This window comes from Balearica regulorum, chromosome 14 (assembly GCF_011004875.1).
Source record: "Balearica regulorum gibbericeps isolate bBalReg1 chromosome 14, bBalReg1.pri, whole genome shotgun sequence".
NCBI classification, from domain to species: Eukaryota; Metazoa; Chordata; class Aves; order Gruiformes; family Gruidae; genus Balearica; species Balearica regulorum.
Genome location: NC_046197.1, coordinates 1,368,148 through 1,387,679, shown reverse-complemented (window position 1 = coordinate 1,387,679; position 19,532 = coordinate 1,368,148). Strand labels below are relative to the sequence as shown.

The 19,532-nt window shown below is 57.1% G+C and overlaps 3 protein-coding genes across 3 annotated transcripts; all 3 read right to left on the bottom strand.

The window, feature by feature from the left end:
- On the bottom strand, window positions 1-5,605 carry LOC142603915 (protocadherin beta-15-like). Its single transcript, XM_075766893.1, has 3 exons — window positions 5,159-5,605; window positions 3,928-4,436; window positions 1-3,338 (listed from the first exon to the last, which is right to left on the bottom strand). The coding sequence occupies exons 1-3, from the start codon at window positions 5,603-5,605 to the stop codon at window positions 632-634; spliced, it is 3,663 nt and encodes a 1,220-aa protein (XP_075623008.1). The 3' UTR covers window positions 1-631.
- Window positions 5,606-11,191: 5,586 nt separating this feature from the next.
- Window positions 11,192-13,915, bottom strand: LOC142603805 (protocadherin beta-15-like). The gene has a single exon (XM_075766149.1). The coding sequence runs from the start codon at window positions 13,783-13,785 to the stop codon at window positions 11,344-11,346; it is 2,442 nt and encodes an 813-aa protein (XP_075622264.1). The 5' UTR covers window positions 13,786-13,915; the 3' UTR covers window positions 11,192-11,343.
- Window positions 13,916-13,985: 70 nt separating this feature from the next.
- On the bottom strand, window positions 13,986-16,315 carry LOC142603914 (uncharacterized). The gene is made up of 2 exons (XM_075766892.1): window positions 15,869-16,315; window positions 13,986-15,146 (listed from the first exon to the last, which is right to left on the bottom strand). The coding sequence occupies exons 1-2, from the start codon at window positions 16,313-16,315 to the stop codon at window positions 13,986-13,988; spliced, it is 1,608 nt and encodes a 535-aa protein (XP_075623007.1).
- Window positions 16,316-19,532: the final 3,217 nt, after the last annotated feature.

Genomic DNA, 19,532 nt, shown 5'->3' with positions numbered 1-19,532 from the left:
TCTGTTCTGTTCTGCTCCGTTCCACTCCATTCGGCTCTGCTCCATTCCAGTACATTCAATTCCATTTCAACACCAGTAGCGCTCTCATACTTCCATGGCAATACGAAGGGGAAAGCCCACCCAATGCCCTCTTATGAGCCAAATGAAAATTTTGTGCAATTTGTGCACCACATTGTGATACAGTACTCACAACTTCCTTGCTTTCCTGACCCGGGAGGAGGGCTACGTGCATTTCAGCGAGCATGCGATCTGTCTGCCCAACCTTGCCATTTCATTGCAGCACACAGCAAGAGGCCCATGGTCTTGCCTAACAGCAAGGGAGACAAGAACATAGCTGGGGGCCCTGCAACTAACCCCACTCGTGAAGCATTTCAGAAATGGCTGTAACAGAGCTGAAACATCTTATTTCCAGAGTGAGGGAGCCCTGAGGTTCTTTTGCTTCTTTGTTTGTTTGTTTGTTGATTTATTATGGAGGGGGGGGACACAACCTTTCTTCTGACTTAATATTTGAGGGGAACCAGTGATGCCAATTGCAAATGCAGATTAACTCTGCAGGAAGCGTTGCCACAAGCTGTAGCCTGGATCCCTTCCTATGACGAGGCGTGAAGCCTCTGGCTGTGCTGACTCCATGCTAGGTAAAGGAAAGACTGTTGAACGGTTCGGCAGAGAGCGTCCCTGGGTTGTCTGGTGCCACGTCCTCCATGGTGATAGGGCCCCGGGGCAAATCCTGTTCATCCTCGGTGCCCCCGCCCCTGGCACAGTGCTGAGGTGGCAGGCTGGGGAGGATGGGCTTGAGGAACTTGAACTCGCTGTTGCCCGAGCCTGTTGTGAGGCTGATCTCGTAGCAATAGGCGTGGGGCAGGGTCCCCGCACTGGCCGCCTCGGACAGGCTGCTCTGCAAGTTGCCGGTGCCGTAAAGCACGTGCCCACCCTTCAGCTCCTTTCTCTTGCACACCTTATGAGCGACGAAGGCGACCATGGACGCGAGGAAGAGGAGTGAGACAAAGACCAATGAAATGATTAAATAGGTGGTCAGGGAGCTGCCCTCGTCCTCCGTGGCCAGGCTGCTGGGCGGTAGGCGCACCTCCGAGAAGTCACTGAGCAGGAGCGCGCTCAGTGCCGCGGTGGCTGACAGCGGTGGCCGCCCGTTGTCTCGCACCAGGACGACGAGCTTCTGCTTCACGGCGTCTCTCTCCGTCACTGGCCTCCTCAGACGCACCTCCCCGCTTTGGGCACCCACCGCAAACAGCCCGGGGTCGGTGGCCTTCAGCAAGTGGTACGAGAGCCACGAGTTCTGCCCCGAGTCGGCATCAACAGCCACCACTTTGGTGACGAAGTACCCCGCCTCAGCCGAAACGGGCACCAGCTCGCTGGACGGTGGGCTGCTGTCCTGGGCGGGGTGCAGCACCAGTGGCGCATTGTCGTTCTCGTCCACCACGACAAGGCGGACGGTGACGTTGGCGCTAAGGCGAGGCGACCCCGCGTCACAGGCGCTCACTGAGACCTCGATCTGCCTCACGTGCTCGTAGTCCAGGGGCCGCAGCACAAACACGTGCCCGTTCTCAGAGTTCACAGAGATACAGGAGCAGGGAGGCCGCTCTGCGGGGTGCGCTGGGGCCAGGGAATAGGTCACCTTGGCATTGGGCCCCACGTCGGCATCCGAGGCGCTGACGGCTCCAACGAGCACCGTGGGCACGTTGTTCTCACGCACGTACATGGTGTACGAAGTCTGGTTGAAGACAGGCGCGTTGTCATTCACATCGGAGATGTCCACCGTGAAGGTCTGGGTGGTCGTGAGAGGAGGCGACCCCGCGTCTGCTGCTGTGACAGTGAGGATGTACCGCGCCGTCTCCTCCCGGTCCAGCGCGCTCACGGTCACCAGCTCATAGTAATTCTTGTAGGCTGGTCGCAGGGAGAACGACAGCTGGTCTTCCAGGGCACAGGTGATCTTCCCGTTGGCACCAGCATCCCGGTCCCTGACAGTAAAGAGGGCGACCACCGTCCCCGGTGATGCGCTCTCGGGGATGGGGCTGCTGAAAGAACTGACCGCCAGCTCCGGCGCATTGTCATTCACATCCACCACCTCCACCAACACCTTGCAGATTGCCGAGAGGCCCCCGCCATCCGTGGCCCGCACGCTGAGCTCGTGATTCTCTGCCACCTCAAAGTCCAGAGGCTTTGTGAGTTTAATTTCACCGCTCACAGGGTCAATGACAAATGCCGAGGGGCTCTGGCCCACCGCTTGGCTGAATTGGTAGGAGATGGCCCCGTTAGGTCCCGCATCCAGATCGGATGCCACCACCTTGACAACCACAGAGCCCTCCGGAGCATTTTCCAATACCTGGCCAATGTACAATTTCTGTGTGAAGATGGGAGAGTTGTCATTTACATCTAGAACAACAATGTGGATTTGGGTTGTCCCGCTCCTTGGTGGAGTGCCTCCATCCATGGCAATGAGACTGAAGCCCAGCTCTGCCTCCTCCTCTCTGTCTAGCGGCTTTTCCAAGACCAGTTCCACATATTTGTCATCCTCACTCTGACTCCCAAAGGAGACACTAAAGTACTCATTCTCGGGAGCAATGCTGTAAGCCTGGATGCTGTTGCTGCCAATATCCAGGTCCTGAGCCCCCTCCAGCGGGAAACGCGAGCCCGGGTCACTCCTTTCCGGGATCTTAAAAGTGACCTGTTGCTCGGGGAAAATGGGCGAATGGTCATTGATGTCCTCCACGGCCACCTCGACCCGAAAGAACTGCAGGGGGTTTGCCAGCAGGAGCTCGAAGGGGAGCGTGCACGTCCCGGACTGCCCGCACAGCTGCTCCCGGTCCAGCCTCTCGGCCACGACGAGGCGGCCGGTGCCGCGGTCTAAGCGAAAGTGCTGCCGGCCGTCCTCCCAGGCCAGGCGGGCGCGGCGAGCCGAGAGCTGCGCCGGGGCCAGCCCCGCGTCCTCCGCCACGTTGGCTACCACGGAGCCGCTCTCCCCCTCCTCGGCTACGGAGTAGCGGATGGGCTCGGAGCGAGCGTGCGGCAGGGAGAGGAAAGCAGAGAGACAAAGCACTTGCCTTGCGATCGCCATGTCGGGGCGGCGGACAGCCTCCGTCTCGCGGGTCTCCCGCGCAGTCCTCCGCGGAAAGCGGCGCCCGGCAGCAGCGCGGCTGAGCGGCGGGCGTCCGCTCTCCCTCCCTCCCTCCTTCTCGCCGACTCCGGCCGGCGACCCCGGAGCGCGGCCGCCGTGGCCCGGCAGCGGATGGCACGGAGCACCGCTCGCCGCCGCTACCCGGCTCGGCTGGGCTCGGCTCGACCGGGCTCGGCTCGGCCGGGCTCGGCTGGGCTGGGCTCGGCTGGGCGGTGCTGGGCAGGGCCGGGCCGGGCTCGGCCGCCTCCCCGCCCGCAGCCGCTCGGCGCCGCCTTGGCCGGCAGCACCACCCTGCGGCCCGCGGCGGGACTGCGCCCGCCGCCCGCTGCCCGCGCTGCCGGCTCGCAGCGGCACACGGACCCGTGCGCACACGCAGCTGCCCCGCGTCTTCCCCCGCTGCCCAGAGCCCGCGGGCAGGCGTGCGCGCTTGTCTCCCGGGAGGCCGATCCGTGCCCTTCGCGAAACACGGCGGCGAGACAAGCACAAGGCGGTTCCCACGGCGCCGTGCGGCGGAGGCGCAGCCCCGATCCACTCCGCCGCCTTGCCCGGCCGGACCAGCCGCCCAGGAGCCTCTCCGCAGGGGCAGCACGCAGGAAACAGCACGGCACGGCACTACACCGACTCGGGAATCCCAGCCCGAGGACGGGGAACGGAGGCGGGTCCCGGCAAGGCTCAGGCGTGCACGCGCCTGCCGGCCGGCCAGTCCGGCGGCGGAACGGGAGCACCCAAGCTCCCCGCGTTGGCTTCCCTCTCGCCAGCCGGCCGCGAGCTGCACAGCGGTTCTCGCTCCTTGCCTCCCCGCACGAGCGTGGTTGAGCTGCAGGAATTCGTCGGAGAAGCCGTCCACCGGGGCGATGCCGAGGGTGGCGGTGGCGGAGCGCGGCGGCTGCCCGCGCTCTCGCACCAGCACGACGAGTCTCTGCCGGGGCGCGTCCCTCTCGGACAGGGCCCGCGCCGTGCGCACCTCGCCGCTGTGCAGCCCCACGCGGAACAGCCCCGGCTCCGTCGCCTTGGCCAGCTCGTACGACAGCCACGCGTTCTGCCCCGCGTCCGCGTCCACCGCCACCACCTTGGCCACCAGCGCCCCGGGCTCGGCCGAGCGCGGCGCCAGCTCCACGCCCGCCCAGCCCGCGCCCGGCGCCGGCGCCGGCGGCGGGTACAGCACCTGCGGCGCGTTGTCGTTCTCGTCCACGATCACCAGCCGCACCGACACGTTGCTGCTCAGCGCCGGCGCGCCGCCGTCCTCCGCCCGCACCCACAGCCCCACCTCGCGCACCTCCTCGTAGTCGAAGGAGCGCAGCGCCTACAGCGCGCCCGCCTCCGCCTGCACCCTCAGCAGGACTCGCTCTCTGCCGGCCCCGGCATACTCTCTCTCACACGTTCTGCCCGCCGCATTCCTTCATAGAATCACAGAATGACAGAATGATTGATAGAGCGGTACAATACAATGACAGAATAACAGAATGACAGAATAATAGAATCATAGAATGATAGGATGACAGAATCATAGAATCATAGAATGGTTTCAGTTTGATGGGACCTTGAAAGCTTATCTACTCCACCCCCTCGCTTTACAATGAGGAGGGACGTTTTCAACTAGACGGTTAGTCAGAGCACGGTCCAACCTAACCTTGGATTTTACCAGCGATGGGGCATCCACAACCTTTTCCGGTGTTTCACTACCCTCATTGTAACAAATTTCTCCCTGATGTCTAGTCTGGATCTCCCCTCTTTTAGTTTAAAACCATCACCCCTTGTCCTGTCACTACAGGCCCATCCAAAAAAACCTGTCCCCATCTTTCTTATAAGCCCCCTTTAAGTATTGAATGGCTGCAAGAATGTCTCCCTGGAGCCTTCTATTCTGCAGGCTAAACATCCCCAACTCTCTCAGCTTTTCCTCATAGCAGAGGTGTTCCATCCCCATTATCATTTTGTAGCGCTCCTCTGGACTCACTCCGACAGGCCCATGTCTTTCTTGCACTGGGGACACCCGAGCTGGACGCAGTACTCCAGGTGGCATCTCACCAGAGCGCAGTAGAGGGGAAGAGTCCCCTCCCTCGACCTGCTGGCCACACTGCTGGTGATGCAGCCCACCATACGGTTGGCTTTGGGGGCTGCGAGTGCACATTGGTGCCTCATGTCCCATTTGTCACCCACCAGTACCCCCAAGTCCTTCTCCACGGGGCTGCTCTCATTCCCCTCATCCCCCAGCCTGTATTCATCCCGGGGGTTGCCACAGTGCAGGTGCTGGACCTTGCGCTTGGCCTTCTTGAACCTCATGAATTTTGCATGGGCCCACTTCTCCAGCTCGTCCACGTCCCTCTGAATGGCATCCCCTCTCTCAGGTGCACCACTCAGCCTGACGCCATCTGCCAATGTGCTGAGGGCGCACTCGATCCCACTCTCTGTGTCACTGACAAAGCTACTAAACAGTACTGGTCCCCAGACAGAGCCCTGAGGGCCACCACTCATCACGGATCTCCATCCGGGCATAGAGCCATTGACCACCACTCTCTGGAGGCAACCATCCAGGCAAGTCTTTATCCACCAAACAGTCCATCCACCAAATCCATCTCTCTCCAATGTAGAGAGAAGGCTGTTGTGGAGGACCGTGCCAAAGGCCTTACAGAAGTCCAGGCAGATGATGTCCATTGCTCTTGCCTTGTGCACTGAGGTAATCGCTCCATCACAGAAGGCCACAGGGTTGGTCAGGGAAGACTTGCCCTTGGTGAAGCCATGCTGGCTGTCTCAAATCTCCTCCCTGTCCTCCATGGCTTCTAGGAGCATCTGTTCCTTGGTCATGCCAGGCTGACGGGTCAGTAGTTCCCGGGGCTCTCCTTTCTAACCCTTTTTAGAAATGGGTGCAATGTTTCCATTTTTCCAGTCTCCAGGGACTTCACCTGACTGCCATGACTTTCCAAATGTCATGGCCGGTGGCTTGACAACTACATCAGCCAATTCCCTCAGGACTCTCAGATGCATCTTGTCAGGTCCCATAGACTTATGTATGTTGAAATTGCTCAGCTGGTCTCAAACCTGATCGTCTCTTGCAGTGGCAGGGACTTTGCTCCCTGGTCCCTGTCTTCAGGTTCATCCACTCGAGCAGTGTGGGAAGAGAGGGGGCCAGTGAAGACTGAGGCAAAGACGTTGTTGAGTACCTCAGCCAGGATCCTCCTTGTCTGCTGTTAACAGTTTGCTAGTCGTGTTCGTCAGGGCAGGTACCCTTTCTTTGACCTTCCTTTTCTGGCTGACATACCCATTGAAGATCTTCTTGATATTCTTTGCGGCCTTTGCCAAGTTCAGCTCCAGCCACGCCTTCACCTTCTTGACCCCATCCCTACACAACCGGCCAAAGTCCCTATATTCCTCCCAGGATCCCTGTCCTTGCTTCCACTGCCTGTGCATTTCCTTCTTGCCTTTTAGTTTGACCAGCAGGTCTTTACTCAACCGTGCCGGTCTCTTGCCTTCCTTTCCTGACTTCTTACACGTGGGGATCGAGAGGTCTTGCGCTCTTTGGGAAGCGTCCTTAAAGATGGGCCAGCTCTGTTCTGCTCTCTTGTCCCTCAAGGCGGTTACCCAGGGGCTTCTACTGACTCACGCCTACAACAGCTGGAAGTTTGTCTTCCTGAAATTCTGGGTCCGGACTTTACCCTTCGCCTGACCCCTATCCCTCAGGACTGCAAACTCCACCAGTGCACGATCACTGTAGCCCAGGCTGCCTCCAATCTTGACGTCTCTGATTAGCTCACTCGTGTTGGTGACCAACAGGTCCCATCTGATAGGCCTGTCTGTTCCCAGGCCTGAGAAGTTATCCTTCCTAAAGGGCACCTCCAACGAGCCCCTCGGGAAAGTTCAGCAGTGAGTTCAGGCCCTGCGGTACAGGCAACAGCCTCCCCTTCTCAGGGGATAAAAACCGTAATGAAGCATCTAGTTACGAACCACATCAAGCACACAAACCCTTGAGCTGTAACAACCAGACAACCAGCTGTTTGTCACCGGGAGGTGCACGTTGCTTGTGGTCCCAGTAAGAGAGGCATGCTGACTCTCAAAGACATCATTCAGAACTCTGTCTCTTATAGCTCTCACTATTGGAAGAGATTAGCATAGAGAATGGTACGTCCCTGTAGAGGCCGAGCACCCTGAGCAGAGTAGCTTCACACAGGACTCCAGCCACGCACGGCATGCCATGCAGACCCCGGCCATAGAAAAGAAAGAGTGCCCTCGTTTCAGCAACTCACACCATTTTAGCACTTTCCTGCAAGAAAGCATTTCTCTTCACCATTTCCACTGTCACAGGAGAAGAAGTTGGTATGTGGACTTCCTGCTCGCAGGTGGCTTTCTCACCGGTAGCACGTGGGAGCAGCCTGCAGCGTCTTCAGTTACAATGAGGTCGATGAGTTCATCTTGCAAGGCGTTTATGCAGTGCAGCACAGTACAGGACAGCACAGCACAGGCCTACAGCTTCCCAGATTAGCTGGATAATGGATCGCTCAGTCCCCGATGTAAAATGGTCTTCTGGTCTGCGTCACTACACCAGCCTTTGTGCAGGACTTACCGTTTTATCAAGCCCTTGTGGAAGGGATGGCTGTAGTCCTGTTCATTTCCCAAGAGCAAAACTTCTCCCTGGTTATAGTTTTCACCAACCAACTGCTGCTCCCCCACATTCTTTCGCAAAGGATCATGTATGCTGTCTTTGTGCCAGCCCTCCCCCAAAATCTTTAGAACTAAAACACTTGGTGCTTGAACAGATCACGGTTGCCATCGGCAGCTGTTGGGAGAGTTGGAAAAGTCACTCCCCCACCACCTCACTGCTTTGGTGAGGCCTTTACACACCCAGGCCCCTGTTAGCATACGGGGGCCAGTTTCCCCTGACCTGGATCTAACCGTGCCCTGCCACCACCATGAGCTCAGTGATCAGAAGACAGGTAGAGGCCTGCCAGCAATTCCCTGCTCCCCACAATTTTCTTGGAAGCTCTGTCAACCGTAACTCCAAGCAGAAACAAAGTACGCACCCTTTGAAAAACTCACAGAGCTTTCCCAGAAAGAACATCCCTTCAAAGACTACTATCTCCACACAAGCCTTTTGGATACTCGCACACGAACCCTTGAGCTGGAACGACCAGGCAACCAGCTGTTTGTCACCAGGAGGTGCACGTTCCTTGTGGTCTCAATACGAGAGAGAGAGGCACGCTGACTCTCAAAGATGTCATTCAGAACTCTGCCTCTTATAGCTCTCACTATTGGAAGAGATTAGCACAGAGAATGGTACGTCCCTGTAGAGGCCGAGAACCCTGAGCAGAGTAGCTTCACACAGGACTCCAGCCACGCACGGCATGCCATGCAGACCCCGGTCATAGAAAAGAAAGAGTGCCCTCGTTTCAGCAACTCACGCCATTTTAGCACTTTCCTGCAAGAAAGCATTTCTATTCATCATTTCTGCTGTAGAAGAAGTTTGCCTGTGGACTTCCTGCTCGCAGGTGGCTTTCTTGCTGGTACCACGTGGGAGCAGCCTGCACGCTCCTCATTTAAATGAGCTGAGTTTATCCTTCCAGGAAAGGATTTGTGCAACACGACATAGCACAGGACAGCACAGGACAGGCCTGTGCCTGAAAGGAGGCTGTAAGGAGGTGGGTGTTGGTCTCTTTTCCCAAGGAGGAAGTGACGGGATGACATGAAATGGGCTCAGGTTTCACCAGAGGAGGTTTAGATGAAATGTTAGGAAACATTTCTGCACCCAAAGGATTGTCAGGCCTTGGAACAGGCTGCCCTGTGCTTCAGTCACCATCTCTGGAGGTGGCACTTAGGGACATAGTTTAGTGGCAGGCGTGGTTAAGTTAACGGTTGGACTTGATGATCTCAGGGATCTTCTCCAAACTAAGTGATTCTATCATTCCACTCAGGTTAACTGGATCGTAGATCGTTCTCTCCTGGATGTACAACGGTGTTCTGCCAGCATCACTACACCAGTCCTTTGCTCAGGACTTACTGTGTATCAAGACCTTGTGGAAGGGACGGCATTTCCCTAGAGCAAAGCCTCTCCTTGGAAGCAGTTTTTGTTCACCAAATGCCCACCTCCTGGCGCTCCCCCAAGTACTTCTCAAAGGAACACGTACGCTGTCTTTGTGTCAGCCATCTTCTGACACTGCTACAACTTTAGCGTCACTCCCCCACCTCACTGCTTTGATGAGGCCTTTGCACACCCAGGCCCCTGTTAGCATACGGGCCAGTTACCCCTGACCTGGATCGAACTGCGCCCTGTTGTCACAAGAAGCTCAGTGGTCAGAAGACTTACAGAGGCCTGCCAGCAATTCCCTGCTCCCCACAACTTTCCTCAAAGCTCTTTCAACCATATCTCCAATCAGAAACAAAGTCCCCGCTCAACTTGACCTCAAACAAAGGACAAAATGAGAAAAAACCTCCCAGACTTTTCAAAAACTCTCACAGAGCTCTCCCAGAAAGAACATCCCTTCAAAGACTCCACACAAGGCATTTGGGGGTTCTCTTTATTGCATTTTTACACTCAAGGGTACACTGGTTTACAACAGTACAGTTCAGAACTGCAGCACAACACAGCGTGAGGGCTTCTGAATATTCCGTGCCACGCTGCCTTCATTCAAATAATCTGTTATCACACATGGGGTGACAGTCCTTCTTAAGGGGAATAGGCAAGGCAAGGCTGAAAGGCAGTTCACAGAGTAGAAGGAGAAAGGGCAAAAAGGAGGATGCAAATGCTCTTACACAAACCCAGAAAATCATATTGGGACAGCTTTCCCCTCCCATCAAGAAGCCTCTGAATTGGGAAACAACAATGAGTTGGGTCTATTCAACAGGCCCTCTTCCAAGTTCATCTCAATTCCACCTTCGGACAAAGTACCTTGAAGCAACTGGTGGAGTTTCCTGACAACACCCCCAAACACAATGAACGTCTTTTCACAACTCCGTACAGTTACGGTCTATAAACAGCACCAGCTGTATCGGCTGAATGTTCACAAGTCCATGCGGCCTGCTGGGATTCATCCCAGAGTACTGAAGGAGCTGGCGGATGTTACAGCAGGACCCGTCTTGATCACCTACCAGAGGTCTTGGGACTCTGGGGAGGTCCCCGCTGACTGGAAGCTAGCCAACATTCTTCCAATTTACAAGAAAGGCGTGAGGAAAGACCCAGGAAACTACAGACCTGTGAGTTTAACCTCACTTCCTGGAAAATCTGTGGAGAAGATCTTACTGGGTGCGATGGAAAGGCATGTAAAGAGCAATGCAATCAGCAGGACCATGGCTTCACCCAGGGAAAGTCCTGTTTAATTAATTTTCTATCCTTCTATGATAAGGTCACCCACCTTGTGGATGAAGGGAAGATGGTGGATGTGGTATGTCAGGATTTTGATGAGCATTGTAGGTCCTTTCTCACTAAAATACTCTATTCTGTTCTGATCTATTCTATTCTATTCTATTCTATTCTATTCTATTCTATTCTATTCTATTCTATTCTATTCTATTCTATTCTATTCTATTCCATTCCATTCCATTCCATTCCATTCCATTCCATTCCATTCTATAGCTATTCTATAGCTATTCTGTTCTGTTCTGTTCTGCTCCGTTCCACTCCATTCGGCTCTGCTCCATTCCAGTACATTCAATTCCATTTCAACACCAGTAGCGCTCTCATACTTCCATGGCAATACGAAGGGGAAAGCCCACCCAATGCCCTCTTATGAGCCAAATGAAAATTTTGTGCAATTTGTGCACCACATTGTGATACAGTACTCACAACTTCCTTGCTTTCCTGACCCGGGAGGAGGGCTACATGCATTTCAGCGAGCATGCGATCTGTCTACCCAACCTTGCCATTTCATTACAGCACACAGCAAGAGGCCCATGGTCTTGCCTAACAGCAAGGGAGACAAGAACATAGCCGGGGGCCCTGCAACTAACCCCACTCGTGAAGCATTTCAGAAATGGCTGTAACAGAGCTGAAACATCTTATTTCCAGAGTGAGGGAGCCCTGAGGTTCTTTTGCTTCTTTGTTTGTTTGTTTGTTGATTTATTATGGGGGGGGGGGGACACAACCTTTCTTCTGACTTAATATTTGAGGGGAACCAGCGATGCCAATTGCAAATGCAGATTAACTCTGCAGGAAGCGTTGCCACAAGCTGTAGCCTGGATCCCTTCCTATGACGAGGCGTGAAGCCTCTGGCTGTGCTGACTCCATGCTAGGTAAAGGAAAGACTGTTGAACGGTTCGGCAGAGAGCGTCCCTGGGTTGTCTGGTGCCACGTCCTCCATGGTGATAGGGCCCCGGGGCAAATCCTGTTCATCCTCGGTGCCCCCGCCCCTGGCACAGTGCTGAGGTGGCAGGCTGGGGAGGATGGGCTTGAGGAACTTGAACTCGCTGTTGCCCGAGCCTGTTGTGAGGCTGATCTCGTAGCAATAGGCGTGGGGCAGGGTCCCCGCACTGGCCGCCTCGGACAGGCTGCTCTGCAAGTTGCCGGTGCCGTAAAGCACGTGCCCACCCTTCAGCTCCTTTCTCTTGCACACCTTATGAGCGACGAAGGCGACCATGGACGCGAGGAAGAGGAGTGAGACAAAGACCAATGAAATGATTAAATAGGTGGTCAGGGAGCTGCCCTCGTCCTCCGTGGCCAGGCTGCTGGGCGGTAGGCGCACCTCCGAGAAGTCACTGAGCAGGAGCGCGCTCAGTGCCGCGGTGGCTGACAGCGGTGGCCGCCCGTTGTCTCGCACCAGGACGACGAGCTTCTGCTTCACGGCGTCTCTCTCCGTCACTGGCCTCCTCAGACGCACCTCCCCGCTTTGGGCACCCACCGCAAACAGCCCGGGGTCGGTGGCCTTCAGCAAGTGGTACGAGAGCCACGAGTTCTGCCCCGAGTCGGCATCAACAGCCACCACTTTGGTGACGAGGTACCCCGCCTCAGCCGAAACGGGCACCAGCTCGCTGGACGGTGGGCTGCTGTCCTGGGCGGGGTGCAGCACCAGTGGCGCATTGTCATTCTCGTCCACCACGACAAGGCGGACGGTGACGTTGGCGCTAAGGCGAGGCGACCCCGCGTCACAGGCGCTCACTGAGACCTCGATCTGCCTCACGTGCTCGTAGTCCAGGGGCCGCAGCACAAACACGTGCCCGTTCTCAGAGTTCACAGAGATACAGGAGCAGGGAGGCCGCTCTGCGGGGTGCGCTGGGGCCAGGGAATAGGTCACCTTGGCATTGGGCCCCACGTCGGCATCCGAGGCGCTGACGGCTCCAACGAGCACCGTGGGCACGTTGTTCTCACGCACGTACATGGTGTACGAAGTCTGGTTGAAGACAGGCGCGTTGTCGTTCACATCGGAGATGTCCACCGTGAAGGTCTGGGTGGTCGTGAGAGGAGGCGACCCCGCGTCTGCTGCTGTGACAGTGAGGATGTACCGCGCCGTCTCCTCACGGTCCAGCGTGCTCACGGTCACCAGCTCATAGTAATTCTTGTAGGCTAGTCGCAGGGAGAACGACAGCTGGTCTTCCAGGGCACAGGTGATCTTCCCATTGGCACCAGCATCCCGGTCCCTGACAGTAAAGAGGGCGACCACCGTCCCCGGTGATGCGCTCTCGGGGAGGGGGCTGCTGAAAGAACTGACCGCCAGCTCCGGCGCGTTGTCATTCACATCCACCACCTCCACCAACACCTTGCAGATTGCCGAGAGGCCCCCGCCATCCGTGGCCCGCACGCTGAGCTCGTGATTCTCTGCCACCTCAAAGTCCAGAGGCTTTGTGAGTTTAATTTCACCGCTCACAGGGTCAATGACAAATGCCGAGGGGCTCTGGCCCACCGCTTGGCTGAATTGGTAGGAGATGGCCCCGTTAGGTCCCGTATCCAGATCGGATGCCACCACCTTGACAACCACAGAGCCCTCCGGAGCATTTTCCAATACCTGGCCAATGTACCGCTCCTGTGTGAAGACGGGAGAGTTGTCATTTACATCTAGAACAACAATGTGGATTTGGGTTGTCCCGCTCCTGGGTGGAGTGCCTCCATCCATGGCAATGAGACTGAAGCCCAACTCTGCCTCCTCCTCTCTGTCTAGCGGCTTTTCCAAGACCAGTTCCACATATTTGTCACCATTCCTCCGACTCCCAAAGGAGACACTAAAGTACTCATTCTCGGGAGCAATGCTGTAAGCCTGGATGCTGTTGCTGCCAATATCCAGGTCCTGAGCCCCCTCCAGCGGGAAACGCGAGCCCGGGTTACTCGTTTCCGGGATCTTAAAAGTGACCTGTTGCTCGGGGAAAATGGGCGAATGGTCATTGATGTCCTCCACGGCCACCTCGACCCGAAAGAACTGCAGGGGGTTTGCCAGCAGGAGCTCGAAGGGGAGCGTGCACGTCCCGGACTGCCCGCACAGCTGCTCCCGGTCCAGCCTCTCGGCCACGACGAGGCGGCCGGTGCCGCGGTCTAAGCGAAAGTGCTGCCGGCCGTCCTCCCAGGCCAGGCGGGCGCGGCGAGCCGAGAGCTGCGCCGGGGCCAGCCCCGCGTCCTCCGCCACGTTGGCTACCACGGAGCCGCTCTCCCCCTCCTCGGCTACGGAGTAGCGGATGGGCTCGGAGCGAGCGCGCGGCAGGGAGAGGAAAGCAGAGAGACAAAGCACTTGCCTTGCGATCGCCATGTCGGGGCGGCGGACAGCCTCCGTCTCGCGGATCTCCCGCGCAGTCCTCCGCGGAAAGCGGCGCCCGGCAGCAGCGCGGCTGGGCGGCGGGCGTCCGCTCTCCCTCCCTCCCTCCCTCCTTCTCGCCGACTCCGGCCGGCGACCCGGAGCGCGGCCGCCGTGGCCCGGCAGCGGATGGCACGGAGCACCGCTCGCCGCCGCTACCCGGCTCGGCCGGGCTCGGCTCGGCTGGGCTCGGCTGGGCTGGGCTCGGCTGGGCGGTGCTGGGCAGGGCCGGGCCGGGCTCGGCCGCCTCCCCGCCCGCAGCCGCTCGGCGCCGCCTTGGCCGGCAGCACCACCCTGCGGCCCGCGGCGGGACTGCGCCCGCCGCCGCCCGCCGCCCGCTGCCCGCGCTGCCGGCTCGCAGCGGCACACGGACCCGTGCGCACACGCAGCTGCCCCGCGTCTTCCCCCGCTGCCCAGAGCCCGCGGGCAGGCGTGCGCGCTTGTCTCCCGGGAGGCCGATCCGTGCCCTTCGCGAAACACGGCGGCGAGACAAGCACAAGGCGGTTCCCACGGCGCCGTGCGGCGGAGGCGCAGCCCCGATCCACTCCGCCGCCTTGCCCGGCCGGACCAGCCGCCCAGGAGCCTCTCCGCAGGGGCAGCACGCAGGAAACAGCACGGCACGGCACTACACCGACTCGGGAATCCCAGCCCGAGGACGGGGAACGGAGGCGGGTCCCGGCAAGGCTCAGGCGTGCACGCGCCTGCCGGCCGGCCAGTCCGGCGGCGGAACGGGAGCACCCAAGCTCCCCGCGTTGGCTTCCCTCTCGCCAGCCGGCCGCGAGCTGCACAGCGGTTCTCGCTCCTTGCCTCCCCGCACGAGCGTGGTTGAGCTGCAGGAATTCGTCGGAGAAGCCGTCCACCGGGGCGATGCCGAGGGTGGCGGTGGCGGAGCGCGGCGGCTGCCCGCGCTCTCGCACCAGCACGACGAGTCTCTGCCGGGGCGCGTCCCTCTCGGACAGGGCCCGCGCCGTGCGCACCTCGCCGCTGTGCAGCCCCACGCGGAACAGCCCCGGCTCCGTCGCCTTGGCCAGCTCGTACGACAGCCACGCGTTCTGCCCCGCGTCCGCGTCCACCGCCACCACCTTGGCCACCAGCGCCCCGGGCTCGGCCGAGCGCGGCGCCAGCTCCACGCCCGCCCAGCCCGCGCCCGGCGCCGGCGCCGGCGGCGGGTACAGCACCTGCGGCGCGTTGTCGTTCTCGTCCACGATCACCAGCCGCACCGACACGTTGCTGCTCAGCGCCGGCGCGCCGCCGTCCTCCGCCCGCACCCACAGCCCCACCTCGCGCACCTCCTCGTAGTCGAAGGAGCGCAGCGCCTACAGCGCGCCCGCCTCCGCCTGCACCCTCAGCAGGACTCGCTCTCTGCCGGCCCCGGCATACTCTCTCTCACACGTTCTGCCCGCCACATTCCTTCATAGAATCACAGAATGACAGAATGATTGATAGAGCGGTACAATACAATGACAGAATAACAGAATGACAGAATAATAGAATCATAGAATGATAGGATGACAGAATCATAGAATCATAGAATGGTTTCAGTTTGATGGGACCTTGAAAGCTCATCTACTCCACCCCCTCGCTTTACAATGAGGAGGGACGTTTTCAACTAGACGGTTAGTCAGAGCACGGTCCAACCTAACCTTGGATTTTACCAGCGATGGGGCATCCACAACCTTTTCCGGTGTTTCACTACCCTCATTGTAACAAATTTCTCCCTGATGTCTAGTCTGGATCTCCCCTCTTTTAGTTTAAAACCATCACCCCTTGTCCTGTCACTACAGGCCCAACCAAAAAAACCTGTCCCCATCTTTCTTATAAGCCCCCTTTAAGTAATGAATGGCTGCAAGAATGTCTCCCTGGAGCCTTCTCTTCTGCAGGCTAAACATCCCCAACTCTCTCAGCTTTTCCTCATAGCAGAGGTGTTCCATCCCCATTATCATTTTGTAGCGCTCCTCTGGACTCACTCCGACAGGCCCATGTCTTTCTTGCACTGGGGACACCCGAGCTGGACGCAGTACTCCAGGTGGCATCTCACCAGAGCGCAGTAGAGGGGAAGAGTCCCCTCCCTCGACCTGCTGGCCACACTGCTGGTGATGCAGCCCACCATACGGTTGGCTTTGGGGGCTGCGAGTGCACATTGGTGCCTCATGTCCCATTTGTCACCCACCAGTACCCCCAAGTCCTTCTCCACGGGGCTGCTCTCATTCCCCTCATCCCCCAGCCTGTATTCATCCCGGGGGTTGCCACAGTGCAGGTGCTGGACCTTGCGCTTGGCCTTCTTGAACCTCATGAATTTTGCATGGGCCCTCTTCTCCAGCTCGTCCACGTCCCTCTGAATGGCATCCCCTCTCTCAGGTGCACCACTCAGCCTGACGCCATCTGCCAATGTGCTGAGGGTGCACTCGATCCCACTCTCTGTGTCACTGACAAAGCTACTAAACAGTACTGGTCCCCAGACAGAGCCCTGAGGGCCACCACTCATCACGGATCTCCATCCGGGCATAGAGCCATTGACCACCACTCTCTGGAGGCAACCATCCAGGCAAGTCCTTATCCACCAAACAGTCCATCCACCAAATCCATCTCTCTCCAATGTAGAGAGAAGGCTGTTGTGGAGGACCGTGCCAAAGGCCTTACAGAAGTCCAGGCAGATGATGTCCATTGCTCTTGCCTTGTGCACTGCGGTAGTCGCTCCATCACAGAAGGCCACAGGGTTGGTCACTTGCCCTTGGTGAAGCCATGCTGGCTGTCTCAAATCTCCTCCCTGTCCTCCATGGCTTCTAGAAGCATCTGTTCCTTGGTCATGCCAGGCTGATGGGTCAGTAGTTCCCGGGGCTCTCCTTTCTAACCTTTTTTAGAAATGGGTGCAATGTTTCCATTTTTCCAGTCACCAGGGACTTCACCTGACTGCCATGACTTTTCAAATGTCATGGCCGGTGGCTTGACAACTACATCAGCCAATTCCCTCAGGACTCTCAGATGCATCTTGTCAGGTCCCATAGACTTATGTATGTTGAAATTGCTCAGCTGGTCTCAAACCTGATCGTCTCTTGCAGTGGCAGGGACTTTGCTCCCTGGTCCCTGTCTTCAGGTTCATCCACTCGAGCAGTGTGGGAAGAGAGGGGGCCAGTGAAGACTGAGGCAAAGACGTTGTTGAGTACCTCAGCCAGGATCCTCCTTGTCTGCTGTTAACAGTTTGCTAGTCGTGTTCGTCAGGGCAGGTACCCTTTCTTTGACCTTCCTTTTCTGGCTGACATACCCATTGAAGATCTTCTTGATATTCTTTGCGGCCTTTGCCAAGTTCAGCTCCAGCCACGCCTTCACCTTCTTGACCCCATCCCTACACAACCGGCCAAAGTCCCTATATTCCTCCCAGGATCCCTGTCCTTGCTTCCACTGCCTGTGCATTTCCTTCTTGCCTTTTAGTTTGACCAGCAGGTCTTTACTCAACCGTGCCGGTCTCTTGCCTTCCTTTCCTGACTTCTTACACGTGGGGATCGAGAGGTCTTGCGCTCTTTGGGAAGCGTCCTTAAAGATGGGCCAGCTCTGTTCTGCTCTCTTGTCCCTCAAGGCGGTTACCCAGGGGCTTCTACTGACTCACGCCTACAACAGCTGGAAGTTTGTCTTCCTGAAATTCTGGGTCCGGACTTTACCCTTCGCCTGACCCCTATCCCTCAGGACTGCAAACTCCACCAGTGCACGATCACTGTAGCCCAGGCTGCCTCCAATCTTGACGTCTCTGATTAGCTCACTCGTGTTGGTGACCAACAGGTCCCATCTGATAGGCCTGTCTGTTCCCAGGCCTGAGAAGTTATCCTTCCTAAAGGGCACCTCCAACGAGCCCCTCGGGAAAGTTCAGCAGTGAGTTCAGGCCCTGCGGTACAGGCAACAGCCTCCCCTTCTCAGGGGATAAAAACCGTAATGAAGCATCTAGTTACGAACCACATCAAGCACACAAACCCTTGAGCTGTAACAACCAGACAACCAGCTGTTTGTCACCGGGAGGTGCACGTTGCTTGTGGTCCCAGTAAGAGAGGCACGCTGACTCTCAAAGACATCATTCAGAACTCTGTCTCTTATAGCTCTCACTATTGGAAGAGATTAGCATAGAGAATGGTACGTCCCTGTAGAGGCCGAGCACCCTGAGCAGAGTAGCTTCACACAGGACTCCAGCCACGCACGGCATGCCATGCAGACCCCGGCCATAGAAAAGAAAGAGTGCCCTCGTTTCAGCAACTCACACCATTTTAGCACTTTCCTGCAAGAAAGCATTTCTCTTCACCATTTCCACTGTCACAGGAGAAGAAGTTGGTATGTGGACTTCCTGCTCGCAGGTGGCTTTCTCACCGGTAGCACGTGGGAGCAGCCTGCAGCGTCTTCAGTTACAATGAGGTCGATGAGTTCATCTTGCAAGGCGTTTATGCAGTGCAGCACAGTACAGGACAGCACAGCACAGGCCTACAGCTTCCCAGATTAGCTGGATAATGGATCGCTCAGTCCCCGATGTAAAATGGTCTTCTGGTCTGCGTCACTACACCAGCCTTTGTGCAGGACTTACCGTTTTATCAAGCCCTTGTGGAAGGGATGGCTGTAGTCCTGTTCATTTCCCAAGAGCAAAACTTCTCCCTGGTTATAGTTTTCACCAACCAACTGCTGCTCCCCCACATTCTTTCGCAAAGGATCATGTATGCTGTCTTTGTGCCAGCCCTCCCCCAAAATCTTTAGAACTAAAACACTTGGTGCTTGAACAGATCACGGTTGCCATCGGCAGCTGTTGGGAGAGTTGGAAAAGTCACTCCCCCACCACCTCACTGCTTTGGTGAGGCCTTTACACACCCAGGCCCCTGTTAGCATACGGGGGCCAGTTTCCCCTGACCTGGATCTAACCGTGCCCTGCCACCACCATGAGCTCAGTGATCAGAAGACAGGTAGAGGCCTGCCAGCAATTCCCTGCTCCCCACAATTTTCTTGGAAGCTCTGTCAACCGTAACTCCAAGCAGAAACAAAGTACGCACCCTTTGAAAAACTCACAGAGCTTTCCCAGAAAGAACATCCCTTCAAAGACTACTATCTCCACACAAGCCTTTTGGATACTCGCACACGAACCCTTGAGCTGGAACGACCAGGCAACCAGCTGTTTGTCACCAGGAGGTGCACGTTCCTTGTGGTCTCAATACGAGAGAGAGAGGCACGCTGACTCTCAAAGATGTCATTCAGAACTCTGCCTCTTATAGCTCTCACTATTGGAAGAGATTAGCACAGAGAATGGTACGTCCCTGTAGAGGCCGAGAACCCTGAGCAGAGTAGCTTCACACAGGACTCCAGCCACGCACGGCATGCCATGCAGACCCCGGTCATAGAAAAGAAAGAGTGCCCTCGTTTCAGCAACTCACGCCATTTTAGCACTTTCCTGCAAGAAAGCATTTCTATTCATCATTTCTGCTGTAGAAGAAGTTTGCCTGTGGACTTCCTGCTCGCAGGTGGCTTTCTTGCTGGTACCACGTGGGAGCAGCCTGCACGCTCCTCATTTAAATGAGCTGAGTTTATCCTTCCAGGAAAGGATTTGTGCAACACGACATAGCACAGGACAGCACAGGACAGGCCTGTGCCTGAAAGGAGGCTGTAAGGAGGTGGGTGTTGGTCTCTTTTCCCAAGGAGGAAGTGACGGGATGACATGAAATGGGCTCAGGTTTCACCAG

Bases quoted from the DNA above. Each gene is read 5' to 3' on its own strand.
- LOC142603915 (XM_075766893.1), bottom strand. From the start codon at position 5,605: ATGAGTGGTGGCCCTCAGGGCTCTGTCTGGGGACCAGTACTGTTTAGT. The intron at 4,437-5,158 runs GTGAGATGCCAC...GGCGCGCTGTAG, and splicing joins TTCCCCTCTACTGCGCTCTG to GCGCTGCGCTCCTTCGACTA. The intron at 3,339-3,927 runs GCAAGGAGCGAG...AGCACCGCCCAG, and splicing joins AACCACGCTCGTGCGGGGAG to CCGAGCCCAGCCCAGCCGAG.
- LOC142603805 (XM_075766149.1), bottom strand. From the start codon at position 13,785: ATGGCGATCGCAAGGCAAGTGCTTTGTCTCTCTGCTTTCCTCTCCCTG.
- LOC142603914 (XM_075766892.1), bottom strand. From the start codon at position 16,315: ATGAGTGGTGGCCCTCAGGGCTCTGTCTGGGGACCAGTACTGTTTAGT. The intron at 15,147-15,868 runs GTGAGATGCCAC...GGCGCGCTGTAG, and splicing joins TTCCCCTCTACTGCGCTCTG to GCGCTGCGCTCCTTCGACTA.